The 16,012-nt window shown below is 38.2% G+C and overlaps 1 protein-coding gene and 1 long non-coding RNA gene across 4 annotated transcripts in view; both read right to left on the minus strand.

Annotated features, from left to right (window-relative positions):
* Positions 1-4,069: 4,069 nt before the first annotated feature.
* LOC118767688 lies at positions 4,070-5,624 on the minus strand. 3 transcript variants are annotated; one of them, XR_005003602.1, is made up of 3 exons: positions 4,657-5,624; positions 4,537-4,626; positions 4,070-4,296 (listed from the first exon to the last, which is right to left on the minus strand). It is a non-coding gene; the product is annotated as an uncharacterized LOC118767688 (long non-coding RNA). The 3 variants fall into 3 exon arrangements; XR_005003603.1 differs by lacking the exon at positions 4,537-4,626; XR_005003601.1 differs by having other exon boundaries at positions 4,537-5,624.
* A 1,332-nt stretch (positions 5,625-6,956) lies between these two features.
* Positions 6,957-16,012, minus strand: part of LOC115223541 (bone morphogenetic protein 7) — a 50,573-nt gene continuing 41,517 nt past the window's right edge. Inside the window, exons 4-7 of the mRNA XM_029794175.2 lie at positions 12,960-13,111; positions 10,929-11,123; positions 9,132-9,199; positions 6,957-7,633 (exon numbers count right to left, since the gene is read on the minus strand). Coding sequence (XP_029650035.1) covers positions 7,373-7,633; positions 9,132-9,199; positions 10,929-11,123; positions 12,960-13,111 — 676 coding nt within the window. The 3' untranslated portion in view covers positions 6,957-7,372. The remainder of the gene's footprint in view (positions 7,634-9,131; positions 9,200-10,928; positions 11,124-12,959; positions 13,112-16,012) is intronic.

The following is a 16,012-nucleotide window of genomic DNA, read 5'->3' on the forward strand; positions in this document are numbered from 1 at the left end:
TGTGCTACCTGCACGGAAGCCAGTCTGACGGCACTGGCAACGATCAGCAAACTCACTCTGCCCATTCTGATAAGAAAAGAACTCCGGAATTTGTTGGTGAGATCCAAGCCAAGATTGACAATGATCCCTCCAAGTCAATCAGGTTCATCACCAGGGACATGGAAGTGTCTGAGTTTCTTAGCAGGCAGACACAAAGACATTCAGTATTCCTCATACAAAATGAGGAAGGGCCAATTTTTACCCCAAGCCGCCAAGGACAAGAGGAAAGACCACACTAAGAAGAATTTGAACAAACTCAAGCATCCCCTCCAACCAAACATGCATTGGCTTTTCTCAGACAAGAAAAATTTCTGCCAGGATCAGATGAACACACAGAACAACCACTGGCACATCACCCCTAACATCTGGCCACCTAACTCCCCTGACTGCAATACCCTTGATTATTATGTGTGGGATGCAGTTGAGTGAGAGACCAACAAAACTCCTTGTGACACAAAGATGAACTGAAGGCAAGGATTATGGCAGCATTCACCAACTTAAACAAGGAGACTGTCCAGAAGAGTTGCAGGAGATTCGAAAGTTGTCTGGAGGCTGTGGATGAAACCAGTAGTGATTTTATTGAATAAATTTACTCTTTAGTATTCCAGATATTCTTATGTAATTTTGGTAGATATATCTGTTAAAATGAGACATCAGTGTTATTTTGCATAATTTAGATGACAGTTTATTCACTACACTGTGTGCCCCAGCATGGCCACAGCCTCAAGGCTGAAGCATAAAAGAATAGAAGAATATATATACATATACACACACACATATGTATATATATATATACATACACACATATAATTGTTAAACAGGACAGAAAACATCTCAAGACGTATACAATATTATTCTAGGAAGAAATTCAAAATCTTACAGCTGTTTCTGGGATATCCCCGAGTATGGAATATTCCATCACCAGAGACAAATAAGGGGAAAAAAAAAAGAATTTCTTCCTAGAATATTGTATATGACTTGAGATCTTTGCCTTGCCTTAATGTTTGTTGCCCTGTTTAACAATTATAATTCCGCAGCATCGAAAATCTGCAATGGCTCCATAACAACCGTCTCGGTTATAACCTTGGAGCCCCAGTAATCCGTTACAGCACTTACCTAGCATACCTAATCGTTTAGATCACCTGTGAACTAGACCTCCATACTTTGTACACACGTATACACATATATACAAATACATATATACACACACATACATACACATACATACACACATACATATATATATAACACACACATACATATATATACACACATACATACACACACATACATATATACACACATACATACACACATACATACATATATAACACATACATACACACATACATACACACATACATACATATATAACACATACATACACACATACATACACACATACATACACACATACATATATATATATATATATATATATATATATATATATATATATATATATATATATATATATATATATATATATATCATCATCATCACCGTTTCACGTCCACTTTCTATGCTAGCATGGGTGGATGATTTGACTGAGGACTGGTGAACCAGATGGCTGCACTAGGCTCCAATCTTGATCTGGCAGAGTTTCTACAGCTGGATGCCCTTCCTAATGCCAACCACTCTGAGAGTGTAGTGGGTGCTTTTACATGCCACCGGCACTAGAGCCAGTCAGGCGGTACTGGCAACGGCCACGCTCAAAAGGTGTCTTTTATGTGCTACCTGCACGGAAGCCAGTCTGACGGCACTGGCAACGATCAGCAAACTCACTCTGCCCATTCTGATAAGAAAAGAACTCCGGAATTGTTGGTGAGATCCAAGCCAAGATTGACAATGATCCCTCCAAGTCAATCAGGTTCATCACCAGGGACATGGAAGTGTCTGAGTTTCTTAGCAGGCAGACACAAAGACATTCAGTATTCCTCATACAAAATGAGGAAGGGCCAATTTTTACCCCAAGCCGCCAAGGACAAGAGGAAAGACCACACTAAGAAGAATTTGAACAAACTCAAGCATCCCCTCCAACCAAACATGCATTGGCTTTTCTCAGACAAGAAAAATTTCTGCCAGGATCAGATGAACACACAGAACAACCACTGGCACATCACCCCTAACATCTGGCCACCTAACTCCCCTGACTGCAATACCCTTGATTATTATGTGTGGGATGCAGTTGAGTGAGAGACCAACAAAACTCCTTGTGACACCAAAGATGAACTGAAGGCAAGGATTATGGCAGCATTCACCAACTTAAACAAGGAGACTGTCCAGAAGAGTTGCAGGAGATTCGAAAGTTGTCTGGAGGCTGTGGATGAAACCAGTAGTGATTTTATTGAATAAATTTACTCTTTAGTATTCCAGATATTCTTATGTAATTTTGGTAGATATATCTGTTAAAATGAGACATCAGTGTTATTTTGCATAATTTAGATGACAGTTTATTCACTACACTGTGTGCCCCAGCATGGCCACAGCCTCAAGGCTGAAGCATAAAAGAATAGAAGAATATATATACATATACACACACACATATGTATATATATATATACATACACACATATAATTGTTAAACAGGACAGAAAACATCTCAAGACGTATACAATATTATTTAGGAAGAAATTCAAAATCTTACAGCTGTTTCTGGGATATCCCCGAGTATGGAATATTCCATCACCAGAGACAAATAAGGGGAAAAAAAAAAAAAAGAATTTCTTCCTAGAATAATATTGTATATGACTTGAGATCTTTGCCTTGCCTTAATGTTTGTTGCCCTGTTTAACAATTATAATTCCGCAGCATCGAAAATCTGCAATGGCTCCATAACAACCATCTCGGTTATAACCTTGGAGCCCCAGTAATCCGTTACAGCACTTACCTAGCATACCTAATCGTTTAGATCACCTGTGAACTAGACCTCCATACTTTGTACACACGTATACACATATATACAAATACATATATACACACACATACATACATATACACACACATACATAAATACACACATACATATATATATACACACACATACATATATATATACACACACATACATACACACATACATACATATATAACACATACATACACACATACATACACACATACATATTATATATATATATATATATATATATATATATATATACACACACACATATACATACATATGTACACATATACTTCCTGTAATATTTCTCTGCAATTTTTTTCCTGTTACCTTTTTTCGCTCTCTTGGATTCAGCCGTTGTAAGTGAGGAAAAATTGATATTTTTCTTAGATCAATAAAAAGACGCTTTCCAGGAACTGAAAGAAAAAAAAATGCCCCATCCCACACCATTAATTACTGCTGAGTTTTGCTTTGATAAGCAAAGCTATAAACCTTTAATGGCACTAAAAGAAGTAAGAGAAATATTTCGCAACAGGCTTTAGTATTCTCTCTGTCTACAAAGTTATAAGCATTCTTTAGAAATAACAATACAGGGTGTTTCAGAAAATGTGATATCATTCGCACCACTGAAGCTACAGGAAGTATATGTGTACAAATGTATATATATATATATATATTATATATATATATATATATATATATATAATATATATATATATATAGTATGTATATGTGTATATATATATGTATGTATATGTGTATATATATATATGTATGTATATGTGTATGTATATATGTATGTATATGTGTATATATATGTGTATTTATGTATGTGTGAATTTATGTATGTGTGTATGTATGTATGTATGTGTGTGTATATATGTATGTGTATATGTGTGTACAAGGTATGGAGGTTTAGTTCACAGGTGTGATAATAATAATACAGATATAGCACTATTAGTGGCTGTATAGAAGTAAATGTATTTATAATCATTATAAACATCATCATCTTTGATTAGTGTTGTTTGTTTTATTGTTAATATTATACCATAAAAGTTACAAAATATATGAAACAGTTAAGAAGATGAGGAAATAAGAGAGAGAGAGAGAGAGGAGTCATAATTATATACAAATCAATATGTTTTGGTATTGCTATTACAATATTGTCATTTGTTTGCGGGGTTTTTTTTTTCTTTTTGGTAGGGTGAGTTTTGCTATTTGTTTTTAAATGTTTTTGTTTTCTCTCTAGTCCTTTTATGTTCCGTTTGCACTCGTTCTTCAATGTTAGCAACCTTCCAAACATTCTCTGCAGCATTAGCAACCTTCCAGATATTATCTGTGGCATTAGCAACCTTCCAGATATTATCTGTGGCATTAGCAACCTTCCAGATATTACCTGTGGCATTAGCAACCTTCCAGATATTATCTGCAGCATTAGCAACCTTCCAGATATTATCTGTGACATTAACAACTTTCCAAATATTATCTGCAGCATTAGCAACCTTCCAGATATTATCTGTGGCATTAGCAACCTTCCAGATATTATCTGTGGCATTAGCTACCTTCCAGATATTACCTGTAGAATTAGCAACCTTCCAGATATTATCTGTGGCATTAACAACTTTCCAGATATTATCTGCAGCATTAGCAACCTTCCAGATATTATCTGTGGCATTAGTAACCTTCCAGATATTATCTGTGGCATTAGCAACCTTCCAGATATTATCTGTGGCATTAACAACTTTCCAGATATTAACAGCCTTCTAGATATTCTCTGCAGCATTAGCAACTGTCAAGATATTCTCTGTGGCATTAAAAACCTTCCAGGTATTCTCTGCAGCATTAGCAACCTACCAAACTTTTGTCATAACATTAGCAACCTTTCAAACATTATCTCTGGCATTAACAACCTTACAAACATTCTCTGCGACATTAGCAACCTTACAAACATTCTCTGTGACATTAGCAACCTTACATTCTCTGTGGCATTAGCAACTTACGGACATTCTCTGCGACATTAGCAACCTTTCAAACATTTTCTGTGACATTAGCAACCTTCCAGATATTTTCCCACAGAACATGACTGACTACCAAACTTCCAAACTATCCTCATAGTGTTAGCAATCTTCCAGATGTCCTCACCAGCGCTAGCACTTACCAACATATTCCCCCACAGAATCAGCAATTTCCCACAATACTGGAAATCTCTCAGACAATCCACACATTGTTAGCAATCTTTCACACATCCTCCTAAATATCCAATTCTGTTATTAATGTTGTTGCTGCTGCTGTTGCTGCTGTTCAGCGTTGCTATTGTTGTTACTACTGTTACTACTACTACTATTACTACTACTGCTACTACTACTACTATTGTTGTTGTTGTAATTGTTGCAGTTCATGTTGCAGTTGTTAATTCACACTACTGACATTGTTCTGTACAGCAACCGAACACATCTTTATGTGTGTGATAATGTGACAAAGTTCTTATGTTACTGTACGAGGGAATTACAGGTGTGTGCGTGTGAGTGAGTGAGTGGGAGGGAAGGTATGAGTGTAAATGAAGGTATGTGTGCGTGAGCATTTGAAGAATTCTGGATTAGAAAAGAGAAAGAAGAAATGGCTTTCAGTGGGAAGATTGTCTGTCTGTGTTATGTATACACGTACACATATATGTATGTATGTATGTGCACATATATATATATACACACACACACACACACATATATATATGTATGTATGTATACATGTATATATGCATGTATATTTGAAAAAATGAATGGAAATGGTTTGCCTTATAATTTTTCCACTTTAATAATTAGATATAAACACCTAATCCCGAAAACGGAAAAATTGCCGAAAAAAGCCTTTTCTATTAATTTTTTCAAATATATAATACTGTACCAACAACGTTCTATTTCTTATTCAACTATACATACACACACACACACACACACATATATATATATATATATATATATATATATATATATATATATACAAATATACATATATATATATATACATATATATATATATATATATACATATATACATACATGTTTGTGTATACAATGTGTGATGTGATACATACACGTAATATATACTGTGGTACATGAAAAAGTCGCCTGGGTTCTGTAGCATAGGGGAAATACAGAAATGAATTTACACACACAGAAAAGTACCCAGCCTTTCGTTTGCAAGCGTCATTTCAGTTATTTCGACCACTTGTAACTGCTGAACGAAGGAGGTACATTAGTCGATTGTTGGCTGCATTGCCCTCACCACATTAGTTGATTGTAAGATTGCATTGAGTGAATATCTCTAGTCTTTTCTGCAAGATGATGTACTCAATAATGAAAAGAATGGAGATGGTGGAAGCATATGTGAGAATGGGTTCTGTTAAGCAAACACATGAAAATTTTGAAGTCAAGTTTCCAGGGAAAGGCTTACCTGCAAAGAGAACAATACAAATGTTGGTTAAGAAGTGGCACGCTACGGGATTATTGTGCAATGCCCCAAAACAACGAAACTCTACTGTTTGAATGTCGGAAGTTATTCGGGACATTCGCAAAAGAATTATTAGAAGTTCAAAAACGTCAATGCGTACATTGACGCAGGAGGTCAAGCCAACAGGTATTGAAAAGTCTAACATTGAAGCCATATTATTTCACGTGTACAGCAATTAAAAGTGGATGACAAAAGTAAATTACTGCACATGGCTTCTGAATAGCAGTTGCAAGAGCTCAAAATAATTCAATGACACAAAGAGAAGGCTGGATACTTTTTCGCGTCTGTGTAAATTTATTTCTGTATTTATACTGTGCTATGAAACCTGGGCTACTTCATTATGCATTACCCTGTGTGTATGTGTGTGTATATATATATATATATATATATATGTATGTAGAGGTTATGAGAGGTAATGGTAATTTTTTTTTATATGTATATATGTATGTATATATATGTGTGCGTGTGCATGTTGTGCTACAAACACACACTGTATATTTTCTAATTTGTTCTTGCTTTGTTGTTTTCAGCAGTATTCTTGAGGACCTTACCAACTGTAACATGAATTGAAAGAGATATACAGATATATACAAGCATACACACACTCACACACAGAACCATACTCACACACACAGCCATACACATTCATTCATCATATGTCCATAGAGACTGTACATAAAAAAATACTAAATCCTGATACCTGCAAATGTGCAACATTTGTTGCACACCCAAATTGAAAACGCAAAAGAAAAAGAAAAAACAGGACAGTGGCATTGCAAGTGCACTCAGCCGTCCCATGCACACATGCATCAATGTCTTTCGGCTAGCAGGAGTCCAATGAATGTGTGTGTGTGTGTGTGTGTATGTGTGTGTGTGTGTGCGCAATACAGTGTTACAAGACGTAGAGGTATGAGGTGAACACTAGTGACAGCCACAAGCCTTCACCTTCATACTTCGATATTTCTTGAGAATGACATTGGAATTATCATCAAAGTAGAGCACAGAGATGGCACTCAGTTTGGTAGGGGAACAGCAGGGCTTAGGCATTGTCTGAGATTTCACTGTATGAAGCAGAAGTTGTACAATGGCATGATTTGTGGCGTTCATGTTCAGACCGAGTGGAAATATGCAGTCGCCGTCGCAGTAGAATGCAGAGTAACCCTCAGGTGCAATGATCCAACTCTGCGGGGGAAAAAAAGGAGAGAATAAAGAAAAGAGCAAATGAAGAAATAATTACGTCTTTTAATTGATTCCTTACATAGGAAAGGGGCCAGAAATGTGTGACACACACAGATTCATGTATACTCAGATACACACATGGATACACAGATGCACACAGCCACATACACACACACAAATACAGACATGCATAGATGCACACACACAAACACATACATGCGCACACAGATACATAGATACACACGCATACAGATACGTACACATACACATGCAGATACACACATGTACAAACACAGATACATACACATACAGACATGCACACACACACAGATATGCGCATTTACACATGATGCAATGATCCAACTCTGAGGGGGGGGAAAAGGAGAAAATAAAGAAAAAAGCAAATGAAGAAATAATTATGTCTTTTAATTGATTCCTTACATAGGAAATGGGTTATAAATTTGTAGGGGACAGAGAAGGAAAGGGAAGAAATACTTGACAAAATCAATCCCTAATATTAATAACAGGTGTATCTTTTTTATCATCATCATCATTTAATGTCCATGTTCCATGCTGGAATGGGTTGGATGGTTTGACAAAATTCCATGAGTCCAAGGACTGCATCATGCTCTGGTGTCAACACTGGCAAGGTTTCTACAGCTGGAAACCCTACCTAACACCATCCACTTTACAACATGCATTGAGTGGGTTTTTTTTTTTTTTGTGCCACCAGCACTACTGAGATCACCATGCAGCTCACAAATCTACAAACCCCAGGGGAGATTGGGAGGTAGTGGGGTCAGCATTATGCTAGGGGATGAGAGATTAAAGTACACAAGAAGGGAGTCATAGCAGGTTTTTGAAGAAGAGCTGCAGTTACTAACATGTAACATGATTACTCACATGTGGCATGGTTACTCATATGTGGTGTGGTTACTCACATGTGGCATGGTTACTCACATGTAGCAGGAGAGAGAGAGAGAGGTGATCAGTAGGTGTATGATCTTTTACTGATCATAAAGGTATAAAAAATCAAACTGACCTGATAGTATTTGAACCCCAAATCTACAGACTTGTAACTAAACTCTACAAGCTATTTTATCAAGTCTTTTACTATTTCTGCTAATTCACAGTTTATTTCTATCACATTTTATTTGTTAAATCAATTATTTCATTTATCATATCATTTCAATTATTATTCTCACTCAGTACATTAAATTATGGAGGACAATTTGACCATGTACTTAAGTCCAGAGCCTTGATATATCTGATGAAGCCATGGCCTTGACTTCTACATGTCCAAGGTGATGCATAGTAGGACTGAACCAGAAACCAAATGGTTTGGAAGCAAACTTCTTAACCATAAAACCTAAAAGATCATGACGCCAAGCTAAAATGGATCGGTATCACTCCTCTAGGCACCAAATTATCTAGAAGGTTGGATATTTTGAAAGAGAAGACTAATGGTTAATGACAAACACACACAAATCTTTAATCTCACCTGCCAGCCTAAATCTTCAAAGTCAACATACATTGTCTTTCTTCGACAGACTGGTCGTACATAACGTCCTAGAAGAAGAGAAGAGAGAGAGAGAGAAACGTGTAGAACAAGACGTTGATAATCACCAATATTATTATTATTATATTATTATTATTATTATTATCATCATAGGATGGTAGGCCCACATAACCAACTGACCAACTCACTTCTGTTGTCCAATGCCAATATTTGAATAGACCATCATCACATCATCATCATCATCATCGTCATTTAATATCCATGTTCTGTACTGGCATGAGTTGGACAGTTTGACAAAGATCTGCTGGGTTCTAGGGCTGCACTGCACTCCAGTGTCTGCTTTGACATGGTTTCTATGGCTTGATGCCCTTCCTAATACCAACCATTTTACATCGTGTACTGGATGCTTTTTGGTGCTTCTGGCACTATTGAGAGTGTGATGTAGCTCACAAGATTACAAAACTCAAGGAAGGTGAAAAGTGAGCATCCTTCTATTGTGTCCCCAAAGTCCATCCCCTCCTCACCGTGGTGGGGACGCTGGCAACGGGTAGCATCAGAGCTATGCCGTCGGGAACTTCGGTTCCTGGTAGGGCCACCCAAGGCAGATTGGTCTGACACCGAGTGGTATTAGGGCCACAACCCGGCAGACGGGGCTCTGGTGAAAATCCTCGGAGTGTCTGTTTCAGCAACCGGCGGCTCCTCGGTCGTTCTGCCCCTGCGTCTGCAGACAATCTGCGGCAAACAGGATGTCTCACATGTAGGATTGTTGGGGACCGCTTGTCAAATCCACATATTCCCACGAAACTTCTTCCATGATTTCCCAATGGCGAATACAATGCCTCTAGGGTGGTGGAAGAAGCCGACTCAACCCGCCCCAGGGTGAATGTCGCCACAAGTAAAGTAAGTAAGATGGTGATTGAAGCATGCAACAAGAGGTTCATGTTGTACAGGAGATACATGGCTACTTACATTTAGGAAAGAGAGTAAGAATGAATTGGTGATACATAGTGGTATTGTGAAAGAGATAAATGGCAATGGAAAAAATCCCTACAACATGCAATCATTTAGCTCCTTCCAAGATCACAGCTGTTTATGGGAGGAGCAGATACATATGCTACAGAGTAAACTAAATTCAGAGATATTGACATTGTGGATCTAGACTAGACATCATTCTATTTTTAAATCTCACAATGTGAAATAGTCCACAACAGTACTTTGTAGTAAAGATTGCTTGCCAACATAACATGGCAGTCCTGGGGGTCCACAAGCAAGATATGGGGATCTTTTCGGTTTGAACAGCAGTTTTTAACATAATTTCTAGGTAACTAAAACATTTTAAACTTCGTATACTGGTAGAATGTGTTTATAAAACATCTTTTTTCTCTTGGATTTATTGAGAAAATTCTATAGTTTGTAAGATATTTGTTGTGTTTTTTCTGCAATTTCAACCAATCAATGGCGTGTATTGAGGTAAAAAACATTCTGTGCCGTATGAATATGTCCCTCGTTTAAGAAACAGATTGGGTTTATTTACATTTGTGAAGAAAAAAAAGATACCCTTCCCTCCACCCCTAACCCTAAAACATTGAAATATAATAGAACGATACTAGGGTCATAATTATGGGTGACAATTTCATATGACACTGCTAGAAAAAACTGCTGTTCAAACCGAAAAGATCCAGATATGGTTGGGAACCTCTGGTCTAAACAATGGGCCACCATATGACTTTACGACTGCAACCTCAACGAAAAACATGGCATAGAAAATAAATAACTAACGTGTTCGTCTCCACGTCCAATGAGAATCATCACGATGTGAAACTGCTGTACGAGTATCCATTTGCCGCCGTGCAGAACGTGTTCGTCGTACATGAAGCTGTTGACTCATCTTGAAAAAGCAGACCAAAAATGCCTGTTTATCAGGGTCTCCTCTATGTCCTACAATACCGATATGGTTGGGTCTTAATTCTTGACCTACAACAATGGAAAGAAAAGAAAAGTAAATATGGGTCAATAAATGGAACAGTAAATCAAAAAAGGAAAAGAACATTTATTTTTTAAATAAACGGTCTAAAGCATCCTTCAAAACTTCCATGCTTCCTGAGATTCACCAACACTACACCTGATTTTCTCCCCTCCATACACACACAAGCATCTATCTGACTCATACACTGTTCGCTTTCCAGACATTTGTACATTACTGCATATACTTTATACGCACTTTCTGACAAGTTGTGGTGCACCTGAGCACTGTATACAATAATTTCATTATTATTATTATTATTTTAAAAATTAAACAACAAGCATGGTTGTGTGGTAAGCAGCTTGCTTCCCAACCACATGGTTCTAGGTTCAGTCCCATTGCATGGCACCTTGACCATGTGCCTTCTACTATAGCCTCAAGCTGACCAAAGCCTTCTAAATAGATGTGGTAAACAGAAACTGAAAGAAGCCCATCATATATATATGTGTGTGTGTGTATGTGTGTGTATTTGAACAGATCTTCAAACATCAATCTCTGTAGGAGAGTGTAAAAAGGCGGTGAACACCTGTTCTGAGGAAGCAATAAAAAGAACAGCCCCACCACCAAAGAAAACATAAAAACGGAGGGTGGATGAAGAAACAGCAGTAATGAGGTGGGGTGAGAGGAGTGGGGTTAGCTGGACTTTTGTTGCCAAGTCAACTTTGCCAGTTGGGGGACAGAGAATCAAATACACACCCACTCACACATACACACTCTCTCTCTCACACACACACACACACTCATCAGCCTTACCTACTCCCCCTGAGACACACACACACACACACACATACAGTATGTAGGTAAATAGACATGATTTACGAGCGCCACCAGTCAATGGAGGGTTAGTACATTAAACCAGGGTGGGTGGGGACACTTAAAAGGGACCCCCTACATGAAATTCCCCATAGACTAATGGCCAACTTGACCCTCCTTACGCTGACCCTAATTTTGTATTTTGACAGCCTGACACAATAAATACACTGTGCATGCGTGTGTGTGTGTGTGTGTGTGTGTGTGTACTTGTATGTATGCTAACATATATGTGTTTATGTGAGCATTTATGGAAGTGGATAAATATATTCAGCTGCATGTGTGTGTGTTCCTTCAACCTATACTCTTTTACTTGTTTCAGTCATTTGACTGTGGCCATGTTGGAGCACCGCCTTTAGTCGAGCAAATCGACCCCAGGACTTGTTCTTTGTAAGCCTAGTACTTATTCTATCGGTCTCTTTTGCCGAACCGCTAAGTTACGGGGACGTAAACAAACCAGCATCGGTTGTCAAGCGATGTTGTGGGGACAAACACAGACACACAAACATATACACACACACATACACAAATATATATATATATAATATATATATATATATATTTCTTTCCTTTCTCCCAGTATGCTTTTATTTATATATATATATATATATACGACAGGCTTCTTTCAGTTTCTGTCTACCAAATCCACTCACAAGGTTTTGGTCGGCCCGAGGCTATAGTAGAAGACACTTGCTCAAGGTGCCACACAGTGGGACTGAACCTGGAACCATGTGGTTGGGAAGCAAACTTCCTATGTCTATGTACTAATATATATGTGAATGTATGAGAGTGGATGTACATGTATTCAGTAGTGTGTGTGTGTGCACATGTACTAACATAGGTGAGCCTTTATGTGTGTGAATGATATATCTGTACAAGGATGTACATGTATTATATAGTAAATGTGTGTGTGTATATATGTATTACTAGATGAATATTTAGATGTAAGTGAATAACAAGGAACAAAAAGGACCCACCTGTGCTCATGTCAGTGATTTTGAGGTAAAGACCCATATTGGAAGCTGGCATGATGGTCCAAGAGTCTGCAGCATTGGTAACATTCATTAAGATCCAACCTTCAAAGTCAGAAGACACCAAATGATTGGTTTCAGGAACCAAAATCTTGTCTCTGAAAAAGAAAACAAAATTCTTAACTAAACACAAAATGGTTGGAAGCAACATTTTAAAAGAAGAACAAACGAGATGCTGTGATGTTCATGCCTTTCTTCTAATGAACAGTATTAGTAACATAAGGAAACTAACATAAGCTAGTCAGGTAACTTTATAATTAGTCAACCAGTGAAGTACCCCCACAATGAACTCAACCCTTTTATTTTAATATTGTAGGGACGGGGGTAGAGAATAGGTTTTTGATTTCCCAATCTCAAGATGGCGAAAAAAGTTCCCAAATCAAGTGTGTTTAGTAGCTCTGGCTGGATATATGATTCAGAATTAGACAAAAGCCAAAAGACAGAGACAGGTGAGAGAACAATAGACAGGTGGATCTGATTGATGCTCAGCAAAAATGCAAGAAGCCTTTGATGTTTCAAGCCTACACATTTCTGGATATCTCTACTGATGAAATCCTGAAGTTCAGCCTAAACTTACTGGCTAACTAGCACACACGCATGCACACACACACACACACACACAGCTTAAATTTTGTAATTCTGATCTGCTGACTTAAATCCTTAAAAATGTTTTAGCCCGAAGGCCGCAGCAATGCTGGGGCACCACCGCTGTGAAGACTTTTCCCAAGATGTTTGGTCTTCTGTCATCTGTATCTGGACAATGATTAGAATGTGCAGTTTAGTGATTGTCTGTATCAGCATGGACTGGAGTAGAAAGACAGAGAAGAAGAGAGAGGAGAAAAGGGAGAGACAGAGAAATGTAGAAAGAGGGAAGGAGAGGGATAGAGAAAGAGAGAAAAAAACAGAGACAAAGGGAGAGAGAGAGAGAGAAAGAAAGAGATGAATGTTGGAATCTAGGTTCAGTCCCATTGCATGGCACCTTGACCATGTGTCTTCTACTATAGCCTCAGGCTGACCAAAGCCTTGTAAATAGATTTGGTAAACAAAAACTGAAAGAAGCCCGTCATATATATATGTGTGTGTTTGTGTATGTGTGTGTGTGTGTGTTTGTGTATGTGTGTGTGTGTGTGTGTGTGTATTTAAACAGACACTGATTTAAGTGAAAGGAAGCAAATGGAGACTGAAGTGAATTGTTGAAAACCATGGAACTTCCTTTTGAGTATTTTGAACCGAAGATGCTTGGAATGGGTGGAAGAATACGAAAATAGAAGATGGTGTTGCTTCTTAGAATCACTGGCAGAATGTTCTAAATGTTGCTTGTAGCAAAGGTTGTTAAAGCAAAGAAACAAAATGGAATCAAAAGAAACAACAACAATAACAACAACAACAAGAGCAGTTGATGAAGATGAAACTGTTCCGAGATACCGAAACATCCAGACACTTTGTAACGAGGCGGGAGAGGGAGGGGCAGTATCAGTAGACAAAGGAAGTGGTTAAGTACGGTGATTGGGTGGGGGTGGGGGGGAATAGAGAATTTGGTTAATTCTTCTTGGGAATAAGTTTTATTCTTCTTCTTTGCAACCAAGGACTACAATAACAGATGTCTTGTTGCTAAGGAGAGATGCACACAGTCTTTCTGTTAACAGCTCATTTTTTACCAGACACTGTGAAAGGAGCAGAAAGACACACAGACAGACACCGCAAACACACACACACACAAACCACTAACACGTGAACACCATCAACATATACTCATAATACTAAAAGAACACTAACACACACACCACTTTCACACCGACCTCTGTTAAAGGAACGATAACATACATAGATAACACACATAGGCGCAGAAGTGGCTGTGTGGTAAGTAGTTTGTTTACCAACCACATGGTACCGGGTTCAGTCCCACTGCGTGCCACCTTGGGCAAGTGTCTTCTACTATAGCCTCGGGCCAACCAATGCCTTGTGAGTGGATTTGGTAGACGGAAACTGAAAGAAGCCCGTCGTATATATGTATATATATGTATATGTGTGTGTGCGTGTATGTTTGTGTTTGTCCCCATAGCATTGCTTGACAACCGATGCTGGTGTGTTTACGTCCCCGTCACTTAGCGGTTCGGCAAAAGAGACCGATAGAATAAGTACTGGGCTTACAAAGAATAAGTCCCGGGGTCGAGTTGCTCGATTAAAGGCGGTGCTCCAGCATGGCCGCAGTCAAATGACTGAAACAAGTAAAAGAGTAAAGAGTATAGATACATTACATACATCACTTATACATATGCACACACTTACACATACACACACAAGAATCAACAGACACTATCAAAGGAGCACAAACGCATACACACACAGACACACACACACACTTTGCTGACAAACCACCAACACACAGATGCTATGAAAGGAGCACTAACTCATTGCAAACACACACACACTACTGTCATATACACACACACACTCCACTTTCACACACACTAACACATACTCCAGTATCAACCAACACTATGAAAGGAGCACCAATGATACACACACACACACACATGTTCATTCATACACCGTTAGAGGAACACCAACACTTAAACACACACACACAAGAATCAACAGACACTATCAAAGGAGCACAAACGCATACACACAGAGACACACACACACACTTTGCTAACAAACCACCAACACACAGATGCTATGAAAGGAGCACTAACTCATTATAAACACACACACTACTGTCACATACACACATTCCACTTTCACACACACACACACGAGGGGGGGGTGCTGAAAAGTTCCTGGTCTTAAGGGTACCACGAAAGGCCTGGTTAGGGGCCCAAACTTGCAAGTTCTTTGACAGAGCTTAGTAAAACTGAAGGACCACTGCAATAAGTGTGTGTGTGTCTGAGAGGGAGATATGTTGAACAAAATCATAACTGATTCTCCTATATTTTTATTTTACCCAAAGTCAGGAACTTTTCCGCATCCCTCATATATATATATATATATATAAT

This window comes from Octopus sinensis, linkage group LG23 (assembly GCF_006345805.1).
Source record: "Octopus sinensis linkage group LG23, ASM634580v1, whole genome shotgun sequence".
Lineage (NCBI taxonomy): Eukaryota > Metazoa > Mollusca > Cephalopoda > Octopoda > Octopodidae > Octopus > Octopus sinensis.